The sequence below is a fragment of the Argentina anserina genome, chromosome 6 (assembly GCF_933775445.1).
Source record: "Argentina anserina chromosome 6, drPotAnse1.1, whole genome shotgun sequence".
NCBI lineage: Eukaryota > Viridiplantae > Streptophyta > Magnoliopsida > Rosales > Rosaceae > Argentina > Argentina anserina.
This window is the reverse complement of record NC_065877.1, coordinates 15,245,081-15,272,640: the sequence shown is the minus strand read 5'-3', so window position 1 is coordinate 15,272,640 and position 27,560 is coordinate 15,245,081. Positions and strand designations below refer to the sequence as shown.

The 27,560-nt window shown below is 36.6% G+C and overlaps 2 protein-coding genes and 1 non-coding gene across 3 annotated transcripts; 2 read left to right on the top strand and 1 right to left on the bottom strand.

The window, feature by feature from the left end:
- Nucleotides 1-14,033: 14,033 nt before the first annotated feature.
- LOC126796943 (uncharacterized) lies at nucleotides 14,034-15,336 on the bottom strand. Its single transcript, XM_050523656.1, has 3 exons — nucleotides 14,911-15,336; nucleotides 14,800-14,857; nucleotides 14,034-14,749 (listed from the first exon to the last, which is right to left on the bottom strand). Exons 1-3 carry the CDS (start codon nucleotides 15,334-15,336, stop codon nucleotides 14,034-14,036), a joined length of 1,200 nt encoding a protein of 399 aa, XP_050379613.1.
- A 622-nt stretch (nucleotides 15,337-15,958) lies between these two features.
- On the top strand, nucleotides 15,959-16,065 carry LOC126801348 (small nucleolar RNA R71). Its single transcript, XR_007672838.1, has one exon. It is a non-coding gene; the product is annotated as a small nucleolar RNA R71 (small nucleolar RNA).
- A 5,388-nt stretch (nucleotides 16,066-21,453) lies between these two features.
- Nucleotides 21,454-27,333, top strand: LOC126798073 (1-acyl-sn-glycerol-3-phosphate acyltransferase 2). Its single transcript, XM_050524906.1, has 11 exons — nucleotides 21,454-21,676; nucleotides 21,832-21,954; nucleotides 23,202-23,241; nucleotides 23,367-23,440; nucleotides 24,154-24,213; nucleotides 24,711-24,788; nucleotides 25,755-25,913; nucleotides 26,092-26,217; nucleotides 26,434-26,526; nucleotides 26,803-26,889; nucleotides 26,997-27,333. The coding sequence occupies exons 1-11, from the start codon at nucleotides 21,596-21,598 to the stop codon at nucleotides 27,231-27,233; spliced, it is 1,158 nt and encodes a 385-aa protein (XP_050380863.1). The 5' UTR covers nucleotides 21,454-21,595; the 3' UTR covers nucleotides 27,234-27,333.
- Nucleotides 27,334-27,560: the final 227 nt, after the last annotated feature.

Here is a 27,560-nt window from a genome sequence, read left to right as displayed (position 1 = left end):
TAAGGTTTCCTCGCTAGAAATATTTGTTACGCGAGAAATTAATTCCTCGTCAAAACAACTTATACCGAGGAAATTATTGTTTCCTCACGATAAGTTTGGCGGAAAATTTTGCAAAACCCGCCAAATAAAATAGCGACAAAAATAAGGTTTCCTCGCTAGAAATATGTGTTACGCGAGAAATTCATTCCTCGTCAAAAGAACCTATACCGAGGAAATTATTGTTTCCTCACGATAAGTTTGGCGGAAAATTGTGCGAAACCCACCAAATTTAATAACGACAAATATAAGATTTCCTCACTAGAAATATATGTTACGCGAGAAATTAATTCCTCGTCAAAACTTGCCTAGGGGAAGTCACTCATGAAATTGGAGATTTATTAGAGACAATTCATACGCAACAAAGATGATGAAAACCCGTCATGCCACCATGATCAAAAGCTTGACCAATCCTACAAAAGATATAATCGATTACCAAGAACAACATGAACCAATTCTAATCAAATCTTACAAAACTAATACTAATTGCCACAAGAAAATAATTAAGCCTTACAAAACTAATACTAAATAAATAAATAATTACCACAGAAGTTTGTCATTAAGTCACGAATAAAGATACGATTTTTAACAAAAAAAGAAATAATTTAGTTATTCTTGGAATTGAGCTATATTATAAATTAATCACTATCTTCATCACTTTCTTCCTCATAACCATCTTCTGGATCATCATCATCATCTTCTTCTTCTTCTTCTTCTTCTTCAATGTCATCACTTATGAAGTTCTCACCCCTATCATCATTCATCCATTCATCATTCCCAACATCTAAAGCAATAACTTCTGGCTCAATATCGTGCAAATGTAATTCAGGAGTTTGAAGACCCTCTTCTTGAACGACCCACTGGACATCATTAAACTCATCTTGCTGATACGCATCGGTTGTGACTGGATCAACATCATCCTCATCTATCTCTTCATTAGTATCCTCAACCTCCGGGACATCCCATACATATCTGAGTTGCACCTTCTGTACAACTTTCCAGTGAGAACCCAATTTATAGTCATCAAGATAAAATACTTGTTGGGCTTCTGTAGCAAGTATGAATGGTTCATCATCATACTACGTTGAGCTTGTATTAATGCTAGTGAGATTATAATCAAAGCGTATCATTCTCCTCCTTTCGTCTCTACTTGATAAATCAGTGTTGAACCATTTACACTTGAATAAGAAGACTTGATTCATATGCAAGTATGTCAACTCCACAACACTTAGTACAATACCATAATAATCATGACTTCCACAAGTGAAAACTCCTGGAACATACACCCCACTATTTTGGGTAATGCGATGATCGTCAAGATCTTTTGTATGAAATCGAACTCCATCAACAATACAACCAGTGTACGTATGAACACGTATATCCGGCTTACAAGCTAGACAATATAGCTTATCAGTTGCATCTACCAATCCATTTTCTCTCATGCTAGTCATCTATGAATTCCAATGAAAATATTTAGTTATTGATACAAATATAATATACTAATTATTAATATTGAGTTGAATAACTTACTTGCTTTTGAAACCAATTTGGAAACTCATTTTCTTGTCTTTTATACAAGTTGGCACTACTTCTTTGCATCAACTCATCCTCATGTTCTCTGCATATGTAAATTAGATAATTAAATACATTAGAACATGCATGTACTAATGATCACCGATGCACAAAAAGTTCTACACTTACTTTTTCAAACATGCTACAGATTAAATTTAATGAATTTTAATTTGAAAAATATTATTGAACTTAATAAACGCAAATGCAGAAAATGGCACTTACTTGAGATAAGGTTGCACCTCATCACAATTATATAGCACATACCAATGAGCTTTATCCACCTCCTTTCGGTCCAGTAATTTATACTTTTTCCCACTAAATGGACGAACTTTTTGAGAGAACACTGATAAACCAACACCTACTTCGTTATGTTTTACATCAACATTGCGTTCTGCTCGATTGAAACGGGTTTTAATCTCACGAAAATACATAGAACAGAACGTAACTGCTTCATTGACAATATACGCTTCTGCAATAGAACCTTCAGGTTTATCTTTATTTGTAACATATTTTTTATATGTCCCCAGATTTCTCTCAATTGGATACATCCACCGATTGGTAACCGGACCACCAAGTATAGCTTCACGAGGTAAATGAACTGCCAAGTGAACCATTACATCAAAAAAGGCTGGTGGAAAAATCATCTCCAACTTACATAGTATTATAACAATCTCTTTCTCCATTCTTTCTAAGTCTGAAACTCTCAAAGTTTTTGCACATAATTGTTGGAAGAAAATTGCCAGCTCAATAATTGCAGTGCACACATCCTTGTCCAAATACGGTCAAATACCAACAGGGATGAGACGTTGAAGTAAAACATGGCAATCATGACTTTTTAATCCATGTATCTTCCCATCGACAATGTTCACATTTCTACAAATATTAGCAGCATACCCATCAGGATATTTCACAGATTTGAGAAACTTACAGAATAATCTTCGATATTCCAATTTGAGCACATATCTTGCATGAGGTTTCTTCAATTTATTCCCTTGAAGTTTGAGATGCAATCCTTTTCTTATTTTCTTATCTGCCAAGTCCAAATGAGCATTTCTGGTGTCTTTTGTTTTCCCTTCGATATCCAACAAAGTTCCAATAAGACTTTCAATAATATTCTTTTCAGGATGCATCACATCAATACTATTTTTCAACTTGCGGTTGGACCAGTACTCTAACTCATAAAAAATACTTTTTTTTGTCCAATTAAGCTCATGAGGCGCACGTTTTCGCTTTAAATCAGGATTATCAGGATGCTTATTAGGTTTAGTTTTATGAACAAGATCTAGTTGGGCCAAAATATGATCCGCAGAAAAAATTCTGGGAGGAGAACGATTTTCTGCTAAACCGTTAAAATCTTTACTCCTTCTCCATTCATGATCATGAGGTAAAAATCGCCGATGACCCATATAACATATTTTTCCTCTCAATCCCTCTGATGTTATATCTTCGTTACAAATAGGACAAGCTTTGTACCCTTTGGTGCTCCACCCAGATAAATTGCCATATGCTGGAAAGTCATTTATAGTCCATAATACGCATGCCCGCAGGTTAAAATTCCTTCCAGGAGAAACATCAAAAGTTTCAACTCCAACCTCCCACAGTTCTTTCAACTCATCTATTAATGGACGGAGATACACATCAATGTCTTTTCCAGGTGTTCGAGGACCTGGTATAACTAATGACATCATAGTAAACATTCCTTTCATGCATTAATAGGTCAAAGTTAACACATCACCATAAAGCTGGCTCAAAGTCATTCATGTCTCACCAAGAGCAAATTGTAAGATTTTATAAATTATGTTAATAAATTTATCGCTTAAAACATGTGTATATTAAAAGAACTTGTTTGAATGCAATAGGCAGCACAAACTGGAGAGATACAAGGTGCAATTGATCGCTTTGAAACTGAGTACCGAAGTATTAAAAAAGGTTGGGACTTGGGAGCAAAAGCAAAGTGGGTAAGTAATTTTTTTAATGATGCTTACATAAAATTATATGTTATTTTTTATTGAGAAATATGTTTTTTATTGAGAAGTTACATATCATCTGTAACTGTCAATATTTTGTATTTCTACTTTTCTAGGATGAAATGATACAGATGCGAAATGAGACGACTCAACCTGATGGAACTCGTATAATGACAGATGATCAAATTTGTGCAAAAGTTCTTGGAACCAAATCAGGCTACATCAAGGGTTGTGGTTTCGGCCCTAGGCCTCCACCATCAGGAATTTCTCATTCATCAATTACTAAAATGTCCAAAAAGAACAAAGAGTTAGAAGAACAACTTCAAGAGACCCAACAACTTGTAGGAAGTCAACAAGAAAAGATTGATGCACAAATTGAGGTAATTCAAAGATTGGAGGAGCAAGCCAGAAGGTTCGAGGAGTTCATGGCTAACTTTTATAGGCAACATCCTTCTACTTGAGCATATTTATTTGTGAAAATTCTTAGAACACCTTGAACTTGTTATTGGTTTAGGTTATTTTACTACCATTTATCGTAAACCAGTATTTTAATTATAATTTATTGTTGAATTTATTATTGGTCTATTTAATTTAATTAGTTTCAAATTATATAAATATAACAATTATTTGAATTTTACCACTTCCACGTAATAATAGTTAATTGTGATGAAATAAAATTTTCTCGCAATAGGCTATAAAATGTACAATGAGGATAATAAATTTCATTGATGTATATTACACCACTTGTATTGATAAAAATAAATTTCCTCGTTATAGATTATCAGAGGTACAACGAGAAAAGTGATTTTCATCGTTGTAGATTATACAACTTACAACGACAAATTGTAAATTTCCTTATTATAGGTTATAACATTACGACGAGGAAAGCAAGGTCGTCGTTGTAGGTTTTACAACTTACAACGACAAAAATCCAATTTCCTCGCTAGTATGTAACATGATGAAAGTGAATTTTCTCGTTGTAAATTAGACAACTTACGACGATAAAAGTCAATTTCCTCGCTATACTGAGTATACCCTTCAACAACAAAAGTAAATTTTCTTGCTATAAATCATAAAACATGTATCGAGTATCGACCAATGTAACATTCCTCGTGATTGAGTATTCTTTTGGCGAGGAATATTACCTCTATTGATGAATTTAAATTTCATTATTATAAATTACTTATGGCATGGAAAGTTTTCCTCCTTGAAAGGTACTTATAGCGACGAAAATGTTTTTATTTTATTTTTTATGAAATAATTTTTTTAATTATTTACGTGTCGTTAGCGAGGAAATAAAAGTTTAGCGGTGAAATTTATTTCATGGAGACATGTATTTTACGACAATTTTACATTATGTGAAAAATTTTACCAAGGAAAAAAATATAAGAGTAGGCGATGAAACAATTCGTGGCTAAAGCATAACAACGACAAAAAAGGCTTGTCATCGCCAAAATGATTTCACGAAGAAATATTATTTTCCTCGCAGAAACTTTTCTTGACCGCTCTACCGCAAGGAACTGGTGACCAAAATATTTTCCTCATGAAATCACTATGGCGAGGAAATCTCAGTTTTTAGCGACTAATTAATTCCTCACGAAATAGCATTTTTATTGTAGTGTTGAGAACATACATGCTACCCAAAATATATATATACTCGTACGTTGTATACTACCTACCATAGCCCTTTTATATGGGCACCGATTTGTAACCTCAAAACTAATCCTTCTCTCCTAAGAAATTAAAATGTCCTAATTATGGCAGGAATAAAGTCATGCCCGTCAAGAGTTTAGCGAAATCCTAATTGCATTTGTCCTTTGTTTTCCTATATTATCTTGAGACATAGAGAACTTTTGCCACATGAGGTCTAAAGCCAGTCGACACGAAGAGAATTTCATGATCGGCTAACAAGAGATTCCCTTAGGTCTTTCCTTTTGTAACAATGTCGATTCTTTGGTACTTGTCGGATCAATTTTCATGGAAGCACTTCGATTCTTCGCTAAGGTTGTAATGTATATAAGTTCCATCAATGGAAGTGCTTAATTTATTTTATCAGAAGAGAAGAAAAATTGTGGCAAACGATAAGATTAAATGAAAGGAAGGTAGTTGAGATATGGGTGAGTGAGTAATATTGGCCGAAGGATAAGGTGTCAAGGTTGAAATTAGCCAAAGGCAAAATATGGTTGGCCAACCTATAATTCATAGATTACACAGATGTCACATCTCAACTAAAAACCAAGTAGAAAACAACCAATTGATCGAAAGAGAGAAAGACAAGTATATACAGGTTGAGTCAAACTTTTCATTCCTTACCTCAAAACATATTTTCTTAGCACGACTAATCAATGACTATACCTCAGTTCGGGAAGATTCAACCGTTAGATCTTTATGAGATTTGGTCACAAAGTAGTTTCTGGTCTGCTGGTCGGTGCAATATTCCCCAAAACAGGGGAGCGGAGGGGGGGGTGCATCAAGATGGCTCCCCGGGGAAAGAATTTTGCCCCTCTGATTTCGAGCCCTCGAGTTCCACACTGATTAACGTGCGAGATCGGCCGTTCGTAGTAGATGGGCCGTGGTAGAATGAGACTTCTATTTTTCAGGTCCCCGGGACTTTCCAGGCTCTCAGTAAGTGATTTGTGGAGTATGGTGCCCAGTTTTAAATATCATACTATTGTAATTGTGGCTGGTAGGATGTGGAGAATCCCCGATCGGATTTCGTCGACGTCGATCTGGTATGGTGGCAGTCGGGTTATGTCGGGGTGTCCAAATTAGTTTTTTCTGGGCTCAGACTTGGGATGCGTTTCATCATGGTAAGGATTCTGCTGTTGCTATCAAACCACTTAATCGTGGGTTCAAATTTGGGACCCGAGTTGAGGGAGTTTGATTGATTTGCGCCTTTGGAAGTCCAAATCCATGGTTCTTGTTATCTACTGAGTTGACTCCCTTTGCACATATTGGCTCGGGACGTCTTCGTATTTGCTAGGTTGCTCAAAATATGTTATGCATAGGCCTAATTATTTAGCCCGCAGATCTGATAAGTCCACATAGACCTACTAGCCCAATAGGTTTTTACCCGGCCCGGCCCCAAGAAAGTACGTCAAAGCCCACTTCTGTGGGTAGATGGCCGGGCTTAGGTTAGAGGTGTGAAACCCAGTCCGACCTGCCAAAAACTCGAAAGGCCTGGCCCGCCAAAAGTCCCTAAGGTCCGGCTTGTAAAAGCCCGCCAAGTAATAAAATATTATCCACACATATTCTAGAATAAAACTATCGCATTATGAAACGACTATATGAAAGAAACTTCTCGGGATCGATCGACATATTTAATGATCATATAAAAATTTCATCTAATTCGGACTTCGTCTGACCGTCGAAGTTTCCGATAAACTGAAAACAAAACTAATATGCCCTAAGGGAGGACCCATTACCAAGATGCGAATGGCAAAACCCGTTTTTGCATATCTAAAATCACTTAATTTTTGTCACCGATTGTGCGTGGTCGCACCGAGGAAACACACTTGACGAAGCCCTAATCAATGAGGTTTTAATATACAAAATGCATTTTTTTTGTTGACTGTAGGTACGAACGGTCAAACCATGTCCAAAATGGACGAAATTTTGACGGGGTTACTAAATATATATACCGATCACATATGCTAATCTCGATCGACCATATTTATGAACTAGAGTATCATAACCTTTACCTTAGGTTAGAATAAAACTATCACATTATGAAGCGACTATATGAAGAAAACTTATCAGGATCGACCGACACCAGTCGATGTGATCAGTATATGTATTTAGTGACCCTGTTAAAATTTCATTCATTTCAAACCTCGCTTGACCGTCAGAATTTCCGGTAAACCAAAAAACACCACTAATATACCTTGTAAAACTATAGCATGCAATGAACAAGCTAAGATTCAACCTCACATGGGTACGCTATAAGTGTTTCTCTCAACATATGTCTAAGGTTTTCACTGAACTCAATTACTTCCCAAATGGACCGAACCATATGCTTAACTTTTGTGACTTATCTCTATAGATCAAAGGCTACCTATCTTGAGGATCAAAAAGGACTTTATAAGGTTGTAATGTGGTTAGGCTCATAGGTTTATAGAATAAAAGGGATATGGAATTTCAACAAGTTTTAAAACCTAGTATAGCATTAATGAAGAGACTTTTTCGAACTTTACAACCCTTGAAACATCTTCACTATTGAATTCTTCCAAATATATCACCATTGTGGCCGAATTTTATTTTGTTGGGCCTTTATTTCATTCTTTTCATCCACAGTTAACCTGTAGTATAAGCTAAACATTACAAAAGAACATGCACATTTTTTTATTTTTTTTACAACACAAGTAGCTTGATATCCCATACTTATTTCTTTTCTTCATCTTCACAATGTTCCGCCTTGGTCTTAATATACAAAATGCATTTTTTTGTTGACTGTAGGTACGAACGGTCAAACCATGTCCAAAATGGACGAAATTTTGACGGGGTTACTAAATATATATACCGATCACATATGCTAGTCTCGATCGACCATATTTTGAACTAGAGTATCATAACCTTTACCTTAGGTTAGAATAAAACTATAACATTATGAAGCGACTATATGAAGAAAACTTATCAGGATCGACCGACACCAGTCGATGTGATCAGTATATGTATTTAGTGACCCTGTTAAAATTTCATTCATTTCAAACCTCGCTTGACCGTCAGAATTTCCGGTAAACCAAAAAACACCACTAATATACCTTGTAAAACTATAGCATGCAATGAACAAGCTAAGATTCAACCTCACATGGGTACGCTATAAGTGTTTCTCTCAACATATGTCTAAGGTTTTCACTGAACTCAATTACTTCCCAAATGGACCAAACCATATGCTTAACTTTTGTGACTTATCTCCATAGATCAAAGGCTACCTATCTTGAGGATCAAAAAGGACTTTATAAGGTTGTAATGTGGTTAGGCTCATAGGTTTATAGAATAAAAGGGATATGGAATTTAAACAAGTTTTAAAACCTAGTATAGCATCAATGAAGAGACTTTTTCGAACTTTACAACCCTTGAAGCATCTTCACTATTGAATTCTTCCAAATATATCACAATTGTGGCCGAATTTTATCTTGTTGGGCCTTTATTTCATTCTTTTCATCTACAGTTAACCTGTAGTATAAGCTAAACATCACAAAAGAACATGCACATTTTTTTATTTTTTTTACAACACAAGTAGCTTGATATCCCATACTTATTTCTTTTCTTCATCTTCACAATGTTCCGCCTTGGTCTTAATATACAAAATGCATTTTTTTTGTTGACTGTAGGTACGAACGGTCAAACCATGTCCAAAATGGACGAAATTTTGACGGGGTTACTAAATATATATACCGATCACATATGCTAGTCTCGATCGACCATATTTTGAACTAGAGTATCATAACCTTTACCTTAGGTTAGAATAAAACTATCACATTATGAAGCGACTATATGAAGAAAACTTATCAGGATCGACCGACACCAGTCGATGTGATCAGTATATGTATTTAGTGACCCTGTTAAAATTTCATTCATTTCAAACCTCGCTTGACCGTCAGAATTTCCGGTAAACCAAAAAACACCACTAATATACCTTGTAAAACTATAGCATGCAATAAACAAGCTAAGATTCAACCTCACATGGGTACGCTATAAGTGTTTCTCTCAACATATGTCTAAGGTTTTCACTGAACTCAATTACTTCCCAAATGGACCGAACCATATGCTTAACTTTTGTGACTTATATCCATAGATCAAAGGCTACCTATCTTGAGGATCAAAAAGGACTTTATAAGGTTGTAATGTGGTTAGGCTCATAGGTTTATAGAATAAAAGGGATATGGAATTTAAACAAGTTTTAAAACCTAGTATAGCATCAATGAAGAGACTTTTTCGAACTTTACAACCCTTGAAGCATCTTCACTATTGAATTCTTCCAAATATATCACCATTGTGGCCGAATTTTATCTTGTTGGGCCTTCATTTCATTCTTTTCATCTACAGTTAACCTGTAGTATAAGCTAAACATCACAAAAGAACATGCACATTTTTTTATTTTTTTTACAACACAAGTAGCTTGATATCCCATACTTATTTCTTTTCTTCATCTTCACAATGTTCCGCCTTGGTCTTAATATACAAAATGCATTTTTTTTGTTGACTGTAGGTACGAACGGTCAAACCATGTCCAAAATGGACGAAATTTTGACGGGGTTACTAAATATATATACCGATCACATATGCTAGTCTCGATCGACCATATTTTGAACTAGAGTATCATAACCTTTACCTTAGGTTAGAATAAAACTATCACATTATGAAGCGACTATATGAAAAAAACTTATCAGGATCGACCGACACCAGTCGATGTGATCAGTATATGTATTTAGTGACCCTGTTAAAATTTCATTCATTTCAAACCTCGCTTGACCGTCAGAATTTCCGGTAAACCAAAAAACACCACTAATATACCTTGTAAAACTATAGCATGCAATAAACAAGCTAAGATTCAACCTCACATGGGTACGCTATAAGTGTTTCTCTCAACATATGTCTAAGGTTTTCACTGAACTCAATTACTTCCCAAATGGACCGAACCATATGCTTAACTTTTGTGACTTATATCCATAGATCAAAGGCTACCTATCTTGAGGATCAAAAAGGACTTTATAAGGTTGTAATGTGGTTAGGCTCATAGGTTTATAGAATAAAAGGGATATGGAATTTAAACAAGTTTTAAAACCTAGTATAGCATCAATGAAGAGACTTTTTCGAACTTTACAACCCTTGAAGCATCTTCACTATTGAATTCTTCCAAATATATCACAATTGTGGCCGAATTTTATCTTGTTGGGCCTTTATTTCATTCTTTTCATCTACAGTTAACCTGTAGTATAAGCTAAACATCACAAAAGAACATGCACATTTTTTTATTTTTTTACAACACAAGTAGCTTGATATCCCATACTTATTTCTTTTCTTCATCTTCACAATGTTCCGCCTTGGTCTTAATATACAAAATGCATTTTTTTGTTGACTGTAGGTATGATGGACCCATACTGTATGTTTAAGCATGCTGATGAATCTGTACCATGTGAACCCATTTCTATATCCACTACATATTAACACATGCACCATATATCAAGATTAACCAAATAAACTCAGCTAACATAGGCACATGTTGCACTCTTAGTCACAATTTCAGAATATATAAGCACATCATAGACTAGTTAAGGGCTTTAAGACTTAAACAAGACTAGAAACAATTTTTTTTAATTTAATTTTTTATTTGTTTTTAACTCAAAAAACATATCTAAAAGACTTTAAATCACAAATATAAACATAGACGCCAAAGATATCATATAAACCCCACCCCACACTTGACATTTGCATTGTCCTCAATGTAAAACAAAACTAAAGCATGCAACACATCAAACAAGTATGAAGCAGAAGACCTATGACATCACAAAACACATTAAACATGAAAAATAAAAAAGGAGAAAGAATGAAAGAATGCAAATCTGGAATCCAAGCTTCTCTATCAACATGGGTTGCCTCCCAAGTAGCGCTAAGTTTAACGTCAGCAGCTAGACGGTACTTATAATCAGTGCTTAACTGGCACGGGATCGCGGAGATGTACTTCTTCCACATCTCTCACCGCTACAGGCTCATAAAACGGTTTGAGCCTATGTCCGTTCACTTTGAACGTGTTCCCATTCTTCGGATTTTTGACCTCTACTGCACCATGAGCAAACACATTAAGTATAACAAAAGGCTCACTCCACCTAGAACGAAGTTTACCTGGGAGTAAACGTAAATGCGAATTGAAAAGCAAGACTTTTTACCCAACAACAAAAGATTTTCTTTTAATCATCTTATCATGAAACATCTTGGTTTTCTCCTTGTAGATTGGATTGGATTCATAAGCATTGTTTTAAATCTCATCTAGCTCATTCAGTTGTAACTTCCTATGAGCACATGCATCATCAATATCAAAGTTAAACTGCTTAATAGCCCAATATGCCTTGTGTTCAAGCTCTACCGGAAGATGGCAGCCTTTCCCATAGACCATTCGATAAGGAGACATCACAATCGGTGTCTTGTATGCTGTCATGTACTCCCACAACGCCTCATCTAAGCGTTGAATCCAATCTTTCCGGGTTGGTCCAACAGTCTTCTCCAAATTTTGTTTGATTTTCCTGTTTGAAACATAATCGAGTGCAAGTAGGATATAAATATTTTGCTGAGACCCATAAAGTCAATACCCCACACATCAAAAATCTCAACAACAAAAATTGGGTGGTGGGGCATCTGATCTCTAGGACCTATGTTATCTATGAGCTAACATCTGACACATGATTTATAAAACTCATGGGCATCTTTGAATAAAGTTGGCAAGAAGAATCCACTTTCAAGAACCTTCATTCCAATCTTCTTTCCAGTAAAGTGACCTCCCTCTAAATGTGAGTGACAAAAAGTGAAAATAGATTGAAATTCAGTTTCAGGAACGCACCTTCGTATCAACGAATTTGGACAATGTTTCCATAGATAAGGCTTATCCCACACATAATGCTTAGTTGTCTTCAAGAACTTGTCATTCTGAGCTCTATTGTAGTCGATTAGTATACTGCCTGACACAATATAGTTAACAATATATGCATACCAAGGCTCAAAAATGTTGAGAGCAAAAAGTTGCTCATCAGGGAAGCTATCACGCAGAGGCAATGAGTCATCATCTGTGTTAGATCCATGCGTGATCCTGCTCAGGTGGTCTGCCACCACATTATCAGTGCCTTTCTTATTTTTTATCTCAATATCAAACTCCTGAAGTAGCAACATCCATCTAATCAACCTGGGTTTTGCATCATGTTTGTCATCAAGTATCTCAAAGAAGCATGGTCAGAGAAAACAATGACTTTAGTTCCTAACAAGTAAGACCTAAACTTTTCTAAAGCAAAGACCACAACTAAGAATTCCTTTTATATAGTTGAGTAATTTACATGTGCATCATTTAAAGTCCTAGAAGCATAATAGATGACATGAGGTAACTTAGCTGGACGTTGACCCAACACAACACCAACTGCATAATCAGAAGCATCACACATTAATTTAAAAGGTAAGTTCCAATCAAGTGCATGTATGATAGGTGCGGTCGTCAGAAGCTCTTTGAGATTGTTGAATGCCTTTAAGCACTCATCTGTGAAGTTGAAGGGTACATCTTTATGGAGCAGTGCACATAATGGTCAGGCTATCTTGGAAAAGTCCTTGATAAACCTGCGATAAAATCATGCATGTCCAAGAAAAGATCTCACCTCCTTCACAGTTGAAGGAGGAGTTAAAGTATGCACAATATCAACCTCAATCCCCCTGGCAAATATTACATGTCCCAAAACTATACATTGTTCTACCATAGAATGATACTTTTCCCAATTCAAAACAAGGTTAGTCTCAACACAACGTTTTAAAACCATAGATAAATGATACAGACACATGTCAAAATAATCACCAAATACCGAAAAATCATCCATAAATACCTCAATGATTTTTTCAACCATGTCCGAAAAATACTCATCATGCATCGTTGAAACGTTGCAGGCGCGTTGCATAGGCCAAAGGGCATCCGCCGGTAAGCAAAAGTGTTGTAGGGGCATGTAAAGGTGGTCATCTCCTGGTCATCCTTGTGTATGGCTATCTGATTGTACCCCGAATAACCATCTAAAAAACAATAATATGCATGACCTGCTAACATTTCTAACATCAAATCAGTGAACGGTATGGGAAAGTGATCTCTGCGTGTGGTGGCATTGAGCTTGCGGTAGTTAATACACACTTTCCATCCTGTTTGCACACGTTGCGGTACCAACACATTCTCATCATTCTTTACCACTGTAATTCGTGAACGTTTGGGAACTACCTGCACAAGACTAACCCACTTGCTGTCAGAAATAGCATAAATTATACCTACATCGCAGAGTTTAATCACTTCTTTCTTGACAACTTCCAAGGGGGGGGGGGGTTCAGTCGACGTTGAGCTTCTCTTGTTAGCTTAACTCCCTCCTCCAAATGTATCCTATGAGTACACAGAGTGAGACATATTCCCTTGATATATGCTAATGTCCATCCAGTTGCTTGCTTGTACTCCCTCTGAACAGTCAATAACTTCTCCTCTTGCAAATGTGAGAGCTTTGAAGAAATTAGGACTGGTAAAGTTTCACCATCTCCGAGAAAAACATACTTCAAATGCTCAAGTAGAGGTTTGAGCTCTAACTCGGGCGCTTTCCGAATAGATGGAGCAAGCACGTTGGTTGAAACCAGAAGAGGAATGAGTTTACGAGACATATCTGTCATGTATGGTAAAGATTCAAATGTCTCATCCATTGCATAATACTCCTCATCCATCTCAAGGTATTCAGCTCATGCAATCTCAAATACAGGCTCAAATTCCACATGTTGATGAATTTCCTTAATAGATTGAACCGGTTGTGCTGAAACTTTCTTTTTACCAGCCATTTCTATGACTTTTCGCATGGGATCCTCATCCAATGAGTACTTAATGAACTCCTGCATAAAACTCTCAAAAACATCAGTAGAACAACAAGAGTACATATCATCAGTATTTGGGTGCTTAAGGGATTCAAAGATGTTGAATTTGATCTTTTCTCTAGCTACTTCCATGCTAAGTGAACCTTCATAACAATCAATTTTAGTGCGAGCTGTTCTCAATAATGGTCTACCAAGAATCAATGGTATCTCAGAGGGCACTTGTTCACCTTCTATATCTAATACAAAGAAATCCGCTGGAAAAATCAAATCACCAACATGCACTAGCATATCTTCTATAATACCTCTAGGGTAACAGTTAGATTGATCGGTAAGTTTAATGGTTATCCTAGTAGGCAAAAGTTCTCCCATATTCATTCTATCATACACAGCATATGACATTAAATTTATGGAAGCACCTAAATCAAGAAGAGCACCAGCAAACCTGTGATCACCAATAGTGCATGGAATAGTGAAACGTCCCAGATCACCTAACTTTGGTGGTAACTTTCTTTGCAGCACAATAGACACCCTCTCACTAAAGGCAACTGTTTCGATTCCTTTGAATTTTCTCTTTGAAGTGCACAAGTCTTTGAGGAATTTTCTAGATCACATCCAACACTGGAATATTAACCCCAACCTTCTTGAAGATGTCTAGGATCTCCTTGTCTCTTTCCTCCTTCACTTGTTTCTGTAACCTGTTAGGAAAAGGCACATTAGTGATAATCAAATGTGAGGTTATGGGACATACCAGGGCTGGTTTCGGTCTCGACTCAATGTTTGTTCCATGTGCGTTCTGAATAGGTTGAGAGAATTCCTCAGCAGATTGAGTTGGGGTGCCTAAACTGACTTTTGATGGTTCCTCAGGCACAATCTGCTCTAATACAGGTTCTTCCCACTTTTTTCTTGGCTTCTTAACCACTGGAGCTGCATCCACCACCTTCTCGCTTTTCAAAACCATTGCATTGGCTTCATGATGACCCTTAGGATTAGGAACAGTGTTGCTGGGAAGTCGTTCTGGGTTGACTTTTGCCAGAGTTTGTTGGATTTGGCTCACTTGGCGCTCTAACAAGTCAATTGCCTTCTCTTGTTGCTGAGTGGTGGACTTGATCTCTTGACGAAAGGCACTGCTTTCCACTCTTTCCTTTTTGCTATCAAACATCATTTGTTGCATCATAGCTTCCAAAGTTAAAGTTCATGTTGATGTCTGACCTGGAGCCTATTGTTGTTGAGGCACTCGTCTTTGGGCAAATTGTTGCACATCCTCTACATGTTATCTTTGTTGGAATCCAGGTGGAGTAGTTGGAGGATTGAGCACATTATTGCTTCGGTAGCTAAGGAAGGGATGATCTCTATTCCCATTATATGTGTTGGGTTGCCTATAAACAAAATTTGCATCCTCCTCTTGGGTGTCTTCCTCAACTGCTCTGTACTTAGGACAATCTTCTGTAAGGTGGTTCTTAGTTGAACAAATAGTACAAACCACTTGAGATGCGGTAACAGTAGCTTTTTTATTCACCTTCATAGGACTATCAATTAAGGCAATGTCATTCTCCATAGAACTCAATCTCTTCTCTATGGCTCCATATATGGTAATAGCATTCAAGGATCTTCTACCGACACCCATAGATCGGTCTCTAGACTGAAACTGTCTTGAATTCTCTGTTTGATTCTCCACAATTTCCTTAGCTTCAGCTCCAGTCTGATTCCACCAATTTCCTCCACAAGCCGAGTCAAGTTTTTGCATGTTGAGTGAATCCAGTTCTTCATAGAAGTACTCCACTTGAGTGTTGAGATCAAACTTGTGATGGGGGCATTGACGTAGTAGACCCTTGAATTGACTCCACGCTTCATGTAATTCATCCTCATCTTTCTGCCTGAATGTACTGATCTGCTTCTTTAAATTCTTGGTGCGAGAGGCTGAATAGAATTCCTTTATGAATGCGACACACATATTGTCCCATGTGTCAATAGATTGGGAAGTCAGTGAATTATACCATGCCTTTGCTTGCTCTTTCAAGTAAAAAGAAAAAAGAAAAAAGAAAAAGTTTCACAATATTCTCATCCACCGTTGTTGACTTCTGTATTCTGCACAATGTTGTAAACTCATTAAGATGGCCTTATGGATCTTCAGAATGAGTGCCTCTAAAGTGTGGTAGATTCGAAATCAGAGATGGGGGAATTGAGTAAGCCCCCAAATTTTCTGGTAGCACAACTGGTAAATATGCTGTACATGTGCCCGGAATAAAGGACTCCTTAAGTTTCACAGTCATTGGTCGTGGTGATGGTGGAGGCATTGGAACACGTTCCTCTTCCTTAAACTCAATCTTTGAATTAGACCATTAGGCTCAGAATCCTCACTAACACTGTTACTCGTGTTCACATGTATTTTCTGTTGTTTCCTTTTTAGATTTGCTTCTTTCTCAATCTCTAGATCAAATAATAGGGGTCATTATCCATAGAGAATTGGTGAAACTAAGACTTAAAAAACACAAACAGACGCGTAAACTAAAAATCTGACAGACTCGACTTAGGAGCGTAAACCTAATTAATTAGCTAATCTATACTCAACTAACAATTATGAAATTAAATAGACACTAACAAGACACAGTGGTTGACTACCACGCAAATTTTGAGGGTATTTGGAATTGGTTTGATTGGTGAAAAAAAAAAGACAGAAGTACTGCTGATAACATAATATTAAAAAGTAAATATGGATGTAAATATGGGAAAAACAATAGCTATGAACTTTTCTCCACCACTAGATATGCTTCAATCACCCCTAACAATGTCAATAATTACAGATGAATGCACTCACAGTTAAGCCAATGTCGTTAGGTCATTAACCGTATTACGTTCTCTTACTTGTCATGTTAAGCGAAATGTCGGTATCGACTTAACTATATTCTCAATTAATTGATTTATGAAATGTCGGTATCTAGACCAAAAATAATTAAAATCTTGAAGTTCTAAGAACGTTTGAGTAACATCAAAGAATCTAAGGTTAATGTCAGTAGCCTTAGATTACTTAGGAATCACTTCACACAAGTACATGCAAATAACTTGTTATCTCTCATAGAATATGCAACGATATGTCGGTCATATACATATTTAAGATAATAAACCCTAAAACATGCATCAAAGTATCGGCCCAATGAGACATGTAATAGAATTATCAATGAACAATCAGTGAAGAAATTCTCATCTAAAATTATATAAACCAATTAGAGTTTGAAATCAAAGACATATCTAGAGTTTTGATTAGCCCCTAACTATCAAGGAATTTAGTTACACATAATCTTGAATAAAAACATCAAAGAATACATGAGAGATTAATTAAAGAAGAAGAGACCGAACTTCCTATTTCTTGTGGAGGCTTGATGAGATTTTAGCACCTTGAGGAGATGTGGGTTGTAGTTTGAGGAGATTGAATGTGACTTCGCTTCGGCTCTCCATGTCCGTCTTCTCCCATTTCTCTTCTCTTTTTCTCTCTATTTTTTATTCCCTCTCTCTCTCTCTCTCTCTCTCTCTCTCTATCTCTCTCTCTCTCTCTTGGTTGGTTATGGAAAAAATGGTGTATGGAGATAGTGGTGATGGAGGTTTTTATAGAGGAGAATGGTGGCGGAAAAAGTAGAGAAAAGTGAGAGACACTGATGTAGTGAGTGAGGTGAGTGATCATGGAATGAAGTGGGTGATCATGAAAGAAGTGAATGATCATGGAGGAAGTGGGTGATAAAGAAGGAAGTGAGTGATCATGAAAGGAAGTGAGTGATCATGGAATAAAATTGAAGGAAGTGGGTGATCATGAAAGAAATGAATGATCATGGAGGAAATGGGTGATAACGAAGGAAGTGATGGAGCTAGAGGTGATTATTACACCCAAAATAAAATCAGATTTTTGCATAATATAGATGTAGATTTTTGGACAATGGGGAGCCATGATTTTGTGAGAAAGAGAAAAAAATGGTGTAGTTAAATCTCAACTAAAAAATGGGATCTAGTTATCATAGAACAATGTGTTGCTCATTCCTTACTCCTCTATAAAATTTGCCCGAAAATGCATGGCACCACCAAAAGTGGTGGTGCTCGGAAAATTACCGGAATTTCACATTTTTCTCTTCTTTTTTATTCAACTTCAAAATACATAAAAACAAATAAAGTTAATTAAAAATATAAAAATATAACAAAATAATTAAGTAAAATGAATAATTAACACAATAAAAGTCACATAAATATGTGATTATCACTTTTTATATTATATTATTCTCATATAATGTTAGTAATTAATTTGATATTTTATATAATATATTTTTAGATATAAATATATATTATTTATTATCATGTTTTCAAAACGTACACATTTTTAAAAATATTTTAAAAAAATCAATTTCGCAATTTCAAACTCTTGGTTTCCGCGTAGACGCACCAATTCCATGTAACTTAGCCCAGAACTCAATGGAGCTCGACCCGAAGGAGCCCCTCCCCGACCCAAAAAGACCGCGCGACTTGCCGACGTGATTCCACTGTCATCAGCCCAACGACGGCCGTCGGACCAGATCGATTCTCTTTACCCTGACGTCGCACTCCTTCCTATGGTGGTGGTTTGTGCTATCGTCGCCGGAGGAGGTAGAATCAAGGAAGGGAAGCCCGACCTGCCATGGGTTTTTCTGGTGAACCTTGCACCGTTTTTCGGCGATTCAGGCCATGATTTGAGTTCCTCCTGGTATGATTCTGCATCTCCTCTTCTTGCTCTTCTTGCTCTTCTTGGCCAGGTTTTAGTTTTCGATTGGTTGAGTTTTGATGATTTTGTTTTCTGGGTTTGCTCGGCTTCGGCGTGGCTTGGCAATCCTCTTGGGTTTCTAGTGACTTGCTCTCTCTTTCCTTGCGTTGTAGCTTAGCTCAAACTAATTAGGAGCTGAATTACAGAGTTGCTGAAGCAGAGGCCTCCAAGAGAGCATTTCTACTCTACAGAGTTCGTTAATGAAGCTTCCTGCTAATTTGCATTCATGTGTAAGTTGCAGCTTTGATTACAAAGTCTGGTTACTATGGGATTCAATTGAGTATCAGTAATTGTTTGGGAAGTTTTGGGAAAATTATGATGGTGGTATGATGTAGTTTGCAGTGAAACTATGCGGCTGTGATTTCCTATCTTACTCTAATTGAATGGCAAATTGGGAAGTCTTTGATCATTGTTTTGTCCAGTTGATTAGTATGGAGTTGATTAGGACTTTACAGATTTGGCTCTGTGCATCTGTGCATAAACTAAAAGAGTGAAATAAGCAAGATGGACCATTAATTATATTTTGTATGTTCTCTGGTAGTAATTGGAGCTATCCGTGAGTGAGTTTTGTTAAACTTGTCAAGCTAGTATAGTGAGCACTCACGTTGATTAATTTCTTGTGCCTTGTACGTTGAGGGCAAATTGATTATGACCTTATGCTTGACAAATAAGGTGAATTTGTTATTTAACTGGGAAATTGAATTGATTGTTATAGGAGACCATGATCAAGGATCTGATATGGTTGAATTTATTAATCATCGTGATTGCATAAGTATGTAGATAGTATGTTAACGACTATCTGTCGGACTCTAGGTACTCCGATTACCCAAGGAACAGAAATGAAAAGTTCGTGACTCGTAGAGAGCGAGGGAAAACATTAGAATCCAGGTAGAGATTTTTTTTATCTATCTTGATTAGAGTTTTTCGTTTTTATTTATAAAATGGTGCATCTTGTGATTTGGTTATGTTTAAATCCTATTTGCGTACTAACCAAACCATGAGAGATTGTGATCGCTTAAGAGCGAGGGGTGTCACTGATTTCCTTAGGTTCGACCCCTTAAACCTTCGGAGGGTTTAGTTACACTGGTCGTGCGGGTTTCGATCTTAATGACGGACTCAAAAAGTTGTGTAGCTTGGTAGCGGATGCTCTTGCTACGCTTACTTGTTATAGTATATCTAAGGTAAGGTCGTGTAGTGGGTCTATAGAACCATTCATCAGGTGGTTTTGGCCTGCCGTATTGAGAATCTGTGTACCGATTCTCAAGTCAAGCTGTTTTAAAGTTTGTCATTCATCTTTTATGATTTGGTTTCTAAATGTTTTTATACTGAGGACTCCAAATGTTATTTGTTTTGAAATCTGATCGAGGAATCCTACATCAGTGTGGGTGCATATATTGTGTGCTAGTAGAGGAAAGCAATGGATGGAATTGGGTGTGCTGTTCAAATTCAGTTTACCGTATTTTGGTTTTCATTTTAGATTTCCACACTTGGATATCTGATTTCAAAACTTTGTTAGAACTAGATCTTGGACAGACATGTGTATTTCTGTGAGAAACAAATCCTCAAATTAATTTAAAGCTTGTGATGTGTTTGTCTAAAAAGTTTTTACACAAAATGCCTTGCGTTTTTTTTAAATATAAATCCGATTTTCGGTTTATGTTTTATAGACTCGTGGCACTATAACGTACTTAAGATAGTGAGATGCAGTTTGGGGCGTTACAATCTTCCTCCACATTTTTTTTTATAAAAAAAGAACGTCATTAATAATGAAATTACACTGATTTTGGAGCCAATAAGTAGTTTCCACTAAACTTCAATTGAATGACCGTACCGACACTAAGGGCAACAACCCGACTCAAACTAAGACAATACTAACTAACAAGGCATTTGTACCAGATCGAAAGATGATTGTGAACTACCCTCAAATATTGTAAGATATTGACTACAAACTCAAAGAAACTAACTAGAACTAAAATGAACACAACTATAACAGAAAAAACTATAGACGACATAAAACAACCAATGTGTAGCGTCAAAGCAAGCTTGGTGCACCACTACTTTGTAAACTCAACCTTGGTGGTGTCAACAATAACTCCCCACCCAGAGTCTTCAAGACCAGCTTTTGATCGATCATGTCGACACTAGTTGTGAATGAAATTCGATCAATATGAGCTGCTGACCTCTCAAGTGACACAAAAAAAAAAGAGAAAATCAATTCTTCATTAATTTTCTTTTTTTTTTTAGAAAAGAAGAGAAGCAAAAAAAATAAAAGAGAGAGAGGAAAAGGAAAATATGGTTGGAATAGTGGCAGATTGATATTGGTATCATCAGCTCAACTGTCCAAGAAATGCAGGTCTGGCAGAAGCGCAAGAAACCCCATCTCTCTCTCTCACACACACCAAAACTCTCTCTATCTCTTCTATATGACAGAAACGGCGTTTAAATCGCGCAACCATCTTCACATTAAATCCATTTAATTCACACACACACACACACACTCACTCTCCCCCTTATCCCACCCTCTCCTCTCTCTCTCTCTCTCTCTCTCTCTCTCTCTCTCTCATTCAATCCATAAATCCAATAACCCCCCATTCGCTTCTTAATCCCTCTTCTTATTCTTCTCTCTGAAATCTGTGGGTTGGTTTTTATCTGGGCCATGGCGATTGCAGCTGCAGCTGTCATCGTCCCACTCAGCCTCCTCTTCTTCCTCTCCGGCCTCTTCGTCAATCTCCTTCAGGTACCCCTCTCCTCTTTTTGATTCATTCGATAGATTCGGTTTCTTCCGATTCGGTTTTCTTAATTTAAGGATGCTTTGTTTGATATACATGTGTTTTGTTTGTGCGTACGAGGTTTTAGTTTAATCAGCTTAGAGTTTCATCACTTGTTTTTCAGGCGATTTGCTTTGTCTTTATTCGGCCGGTGTCGAAGAATGTGTACAGAAGAGTCAACAGAGTGGTAGCTGAGCTGCTGTGGCTGGAGCTTGTTTGGATAATCGATTGGTGGGCCGGCCTCAAGGTTGTTTGCCTATGCCATAGTTCTCCTGCTTTTTTTCAATCGGGTTCGGTTCATTTAGAGCATTGCTTTGTTATCTTCTAGAGCATTACTTTGTTTTCTTCTATGATACACGGATACGTGGTGCGTGATAAGTGATACGGTGAATTTTCAAGAAAAACATGACACGAGATACGTTTTTAATTATTAAAATAATATATACTATAATATATATATATATATATAAACATCATTGAAACTATTGGAATAAATTTGCATATATAAAAATAATAGAAAAGAGGTTGATTAAATTGTTTGATATAAGCTTTACAAAAATAAGCAAGAAGTTAACCAAAAAAGGAATGAAAAGAATATGGTTTTATCTTTAATTGATGAAGAAAGACAAAAATAGCCCTAAAATGTATCCCTGAAGTGTCCATTTGGTCAAACGCGTATCTAAAGTCAATGATACGTCAAAATAGGTTTGGATACATATCCAAGATGTATCCGGCGCGTATCCGTATCAGTACCCAATACGATACAGCATTTTAAAATTTATGCCGTATCCATGCATCATAGGTTTTCTTCGGGGGATGAATAAGTTTAGTTTTGGGTGAAAGATGGATTTATATGTTGCCGGAAAAAAAGGTGTTGATAAGTTAAGAAGTAGACTGCGAAGTTGGATGAGGAGCAACTCAAGGATTTTCATTGTGGTGTTTATTCTGTCAGATCAGGTGAGAGAGATTGTGATACTCAGGTGTGAAATAGCTAGACTACAAGCCTTTCTTAGTTTTCCAGGGAGAAAAGAAGAGATTTTTCTAGAAAGTTAATAGCCCATAAGCCTTAGTCCACCTTACTTCCCACCTCACACCATCCATGCCGAAGCCATTACCTCCAAGGCCTACCTATTAGTACTCACTTGTGTTCTGGATGTGGCCAGTTCTGTAACCTATGTGGACATATGGGTGCTTCATTAGTAATTGGAGTTAAAAGCTCCATCTGCAACTGTAGACATGCGATAATAATACAGCGAGTGTCCTGGCCCCATGGATTTTCCATATAAAAATAATGTGCTTGTTTGATTATATGCACTATTGATCAACTTTAAAGGTGAATCATGATAGCATTTGTTAAGAATCTCGTTTTACTTTTTCAGTCAATTTATCTCATGTGTTCTATGAAGTATGTTGCTTACATTTGGCTGTGATTTCTAGGCTATTACTTATGAAATAGAACATTAAATATTGATTTTGTTAACCCTCTTTTCTTAGGTCAAAGTGTACACAGACCCCGAAACCTTCCGTTCTATGGGTAAGGCTTAAATTTCTTGACTAGCTTGATGTTTCTTTGCTTTTAGGAGTGCGTCTTTGTTTCTTAACAAAAATATGCAGAATTGCCAATAATGTTATGTTTATGTATTTGCTCATGTGTTCTAGGTAAAGAACATGCACTTGTCATATGCAATCATAAAAGTGATATTGATTGGCTTGTTGGATGGGTTCTAGCTCAGGTACACTGTTTATATATCGTTGCTATACTCAAAGCGTGTACTGAATACCAATGTGAAAATTGTTGTTATAAGCGCCTTTAGATCTTAATAGTTATTCGCGATATAAGCAAAGAAGAGTAAACAAAAATACACCAAAGTTATAGTGGTTCAGCTGAAGCCTACCTCCACTGTGATCTCTCTTGAGAGATTTACTAGTACTGAAGAATTTAGGTACAAGTACTTATTGCAGACCTTAACCCCTCCCTGTCTAGCTCCTATCTCTCTATCACCCTTAGCTCTCTCTTTAGGATTTCTGTCTCTCATCTAAAAAACCCCCCTGCAGCCCTATTTATATCAATAGGGGCTGCTGATACAATATGGACTAGGATTACTAAACCTAACACAAATCCTAATAGAATATTGAAAAGATATACTCTCCTAAAACATATAGAAAAGCTGTGTTAACTTATTTCCTTTCTAAACCTGGATTTGATTACTGAATCCTAACTCTCCAACATGCATCAACGAGCCAAAAACACAACAAAAATGTAATGGTACATATAAAACACCACTAAAAAACATGTCTACATTTTCTTTTTAGTTGTGCATAAATGATCTGTGTACATACACTTGTGGTGGTTCACAACGTTGTGTGTAGACTAATGAACTGTAAGTTTTGATCCCTATTATAATTAATACAGCTGATTGTGTGTTAACTATATATATATATGCAGCGGTCAGGTTGCCTTGGAAGCACATTAGCTGTAATGAAAAAATCATCCAAATTTCTTCCGGTATGTTCCCACTAAGATGTCATGTCAATTTGTGTTAGATGAAGCTGGTTAGACTTTTAACTTCAGTTCAAAATATGTGCTAGGCTTCAGTTTTGTGTGTGTAAAGTTTATGTATATAATATTACTGGAGTACTGTGTCACCTAAAAATTTGGATAATTTAAAAAAATTGTGACTATTATAATATCAATTGGCTTTACTAAGAAATTTTGATTTCTTCCCATTGTTGTTGGCTTTGTAAAGGGTGAGTAAAGGGTGAAATGGTGTTTATTTGTTTATTATTATATTATATATATGGATTGCCCTCTGGAAGTAAAAATAAACACGATACTAATTGTTGGAAGTATTTTTTCACTTCGTTGCTGAATTAGTTGACTTTGTCTAGGAAAAGAAAAATGTTGGTTGCCAATTTCCTTATATTGTCATTATTCATAAGCATTCTCCTGGTTTTCTGGTTTACTTAATATTTGTCATGAAATTTGATGCCTTGTATATGCAGGTAATAGGGTGGTCAATGTGGTTCTCTGAATATCTCTTTTTGGAAAGAAGTTGGGCAAAAGATGAAAGCACAATAAAGGTATTGGTTTATGTGTAATAAAAACACACACATGAACATAATAGAGATGTACATGGGCACTCAAATTCATTTTATCTTTATGGTAAAGTATTGCCTTGGAAGTAATCTTGCACTGTCAAGGAGGTTCATTGAACTGTAAAACAATGTTCTGAAATTGGATGCTCTTACAAGTTCTTTCTGCTCTTAAAAGTTAAAACCCTTTCTGTTCATCAACTTAAAACATTTGATAGATCTGAAGCAATATGAGCATTACGTACTTTCATATCAGTGTGTTGCCACTCCATAGATAGGTCTTTCTTTGGCGAGCCTATGTCTAGAAGGGAGAGACTGATCACATCATTATGATCACATCATTATCAATATGATGTGATTAGTGCAATTTGGTTTTGGATAATCATTCTTTCATATCTACTCTTTGATCTAAATTTTAGTTATTAGTGCAGTTTGTTTTTTGAAAATTGTTGTGCAGATATTTAGTTGTCTGTTTAAATCCATTTTACATTTTTGCTACTGCTAGTTGTAGATCACTTTTGTAGTTATTTCGAGGGACACCTTGTCCCTGCATTTTTCGTTTTTTATCAAGTGAAATTTTTTTTTTACGGAAAAGGCAACTTGCTGGTCCACATTAATCTAGGGAATTCAAGTGATTATCCTAGATTTTGTTCCCGCTTATCATGGAGTAAAGGCCTCTATCAATTGAGAAGTTTTGTTTCTCCATCTGAATACTCCTTTTCTCTTCAGCGTTCCTCTCCCTCGGCTTATTTATTTCTGCATTGCTCCGAATTGTTACTAATTCACCAGTAATGTAGTTGGACTTCTTAGCCAGCTTCTCTTATGTGTGCATCCTTTCTACTTTCCTGGAGTAATATCCGACACCAGTTATAATTGAAGTGTATTGGCACTAGTCTGTGTACTTCTTTAGTATCCTCAATTGATCTTATTTGAGTGTTATCATGTTATATGCAGTCAGGTATTCAACGGCTGAAGGACTTCCCCCAACCCTTTTGGTTGGCTCTTTTTGTAGAAGGAACTCGATTTACACAAGCAAAGCTTTTGGCTGCACAAGAATATGCAACTTCAACAGGACTACCTGTTCCTAGAAATGTTTTGATTCCTCGCACTAAGGTATATGTTTACTGTGATTTGACCTGTACTTTGAGAGAACAATAGTTTTTTTATTTGGAATGTTTCTCTCTTCAGCATGAATGGAACATAATGGCCCCCAATCCTCCTTTACTGGAGGGCCATAATTCTCTGTTGCTCAAGCACACAGACTTATTTCAATTAATTCTGTTGCTTTCAGGGGTTTGTCTCAGCAGTAAGTCACATGCGCTCATTTGTTCCAGCTATATATGATGTGACCGTAGCTATTCCCAAAAGTTCGCCTGCACCTACACTGCTAAGACTTTTTGAGGGGCGACCTTCTGTGGTAAATTTACTCTACATCATATCTTCAAAATGACTGATGTAGTGGTTGAAACGTGAGAAAAAGTTAACTCACATAAGTAATGGTTATTCCTATATTCACCTCCAATGCCAAGACTCATTGAATCATAATGCAACTGGCAGCAGCCATTTGCCTTTATTTATTTGGATTATTTGTGATTTAAACTCGTAGTTCTCCTTCGTTGTTGGTCTGTTGTAGGTGCATGTGCACATCAAGAGGCATGTGATGAAGGACTTGCCTGAAACTGATGATGCTGTTGCGCATTGGTGTAAAGATGTGTTTGTGTCCAAGGTACTTACTATACATGTGATGCATTGTTTTATTTGTTTTATTTTTCTAGAATTTCTATTTGGATATATGAAAGAGAATGCCAAGTTAACCACCTTTTTCAGTAATTCAGTATCACATGCATCACATTAATGTGGTTCTGATAGGCTGAGCTGCAGCATAAGGTGGGATGTAGGTGGTATCCAAAATGGTGGTTCACCTCCATCCTTTGGAGAATTAAAATTTGCTAATATTTTAATAACATGGTTTATGGTTTCTTTTTTGCGTGTGGTATACTAGGATGCGTTATTGGATAAACATGCAGTGGAGCAGACTTTCGGCGATCAAGAATTGCAAATCACTGGGCGGCCATGGAAGTCACTTGTGGTGGGTTAGCTGCTCCAAAAAACCAGCAAACTACTCGATTATGCTTTTTCTGTTTTGCTTACAAGGTTGCCTTGAAAGTACAGCTAATTAACTTGTTTTTTGTACAGGTTGTTACATCTTGGGCGTGTCTACTGATTTTGGGATCCCTGAAGTTCCTCCACTGGTCTTCTCTTCTATCCTCGTGGAAGGGAATTGCATTCACCGCATTGGGTATGGGCATTGTTACTATCCTCATGCAGATCTTGATTCGGTTTTCTCAGTCGGAGCGTTCGACCCCAGTGAAGGTGGCTCCTACAAAGAATAATAACGGAGAGTCTGCTGGCACACCAACTAAACAGCAATAGGTTACAGCTTCATTCCCAAGCCTCTTTTATAACCGGGGAACACGTGATTCATGTTACCTCTGTATTCTATCATCCCTGCCTTGCGTGTGTGGCTTAGTCTCAAAGGTCCTTAAGAACCTGTAAAACACCTTTTTGTATGCGAATCAATTCATTAACTGCTGGTTGGTTAGAGTATTTTGTGTATAGCCTCTTAACAATGGCTGTAGCAGCACTGTTGATATGGAAATCCTGGTTAAAATGGATACTGACTCTTTCATTTTCTTTGTCAGTTCTTATTTCTTAGTATTGGGGATCATATATTTATTTATTTATTCATTCATGTTTTCT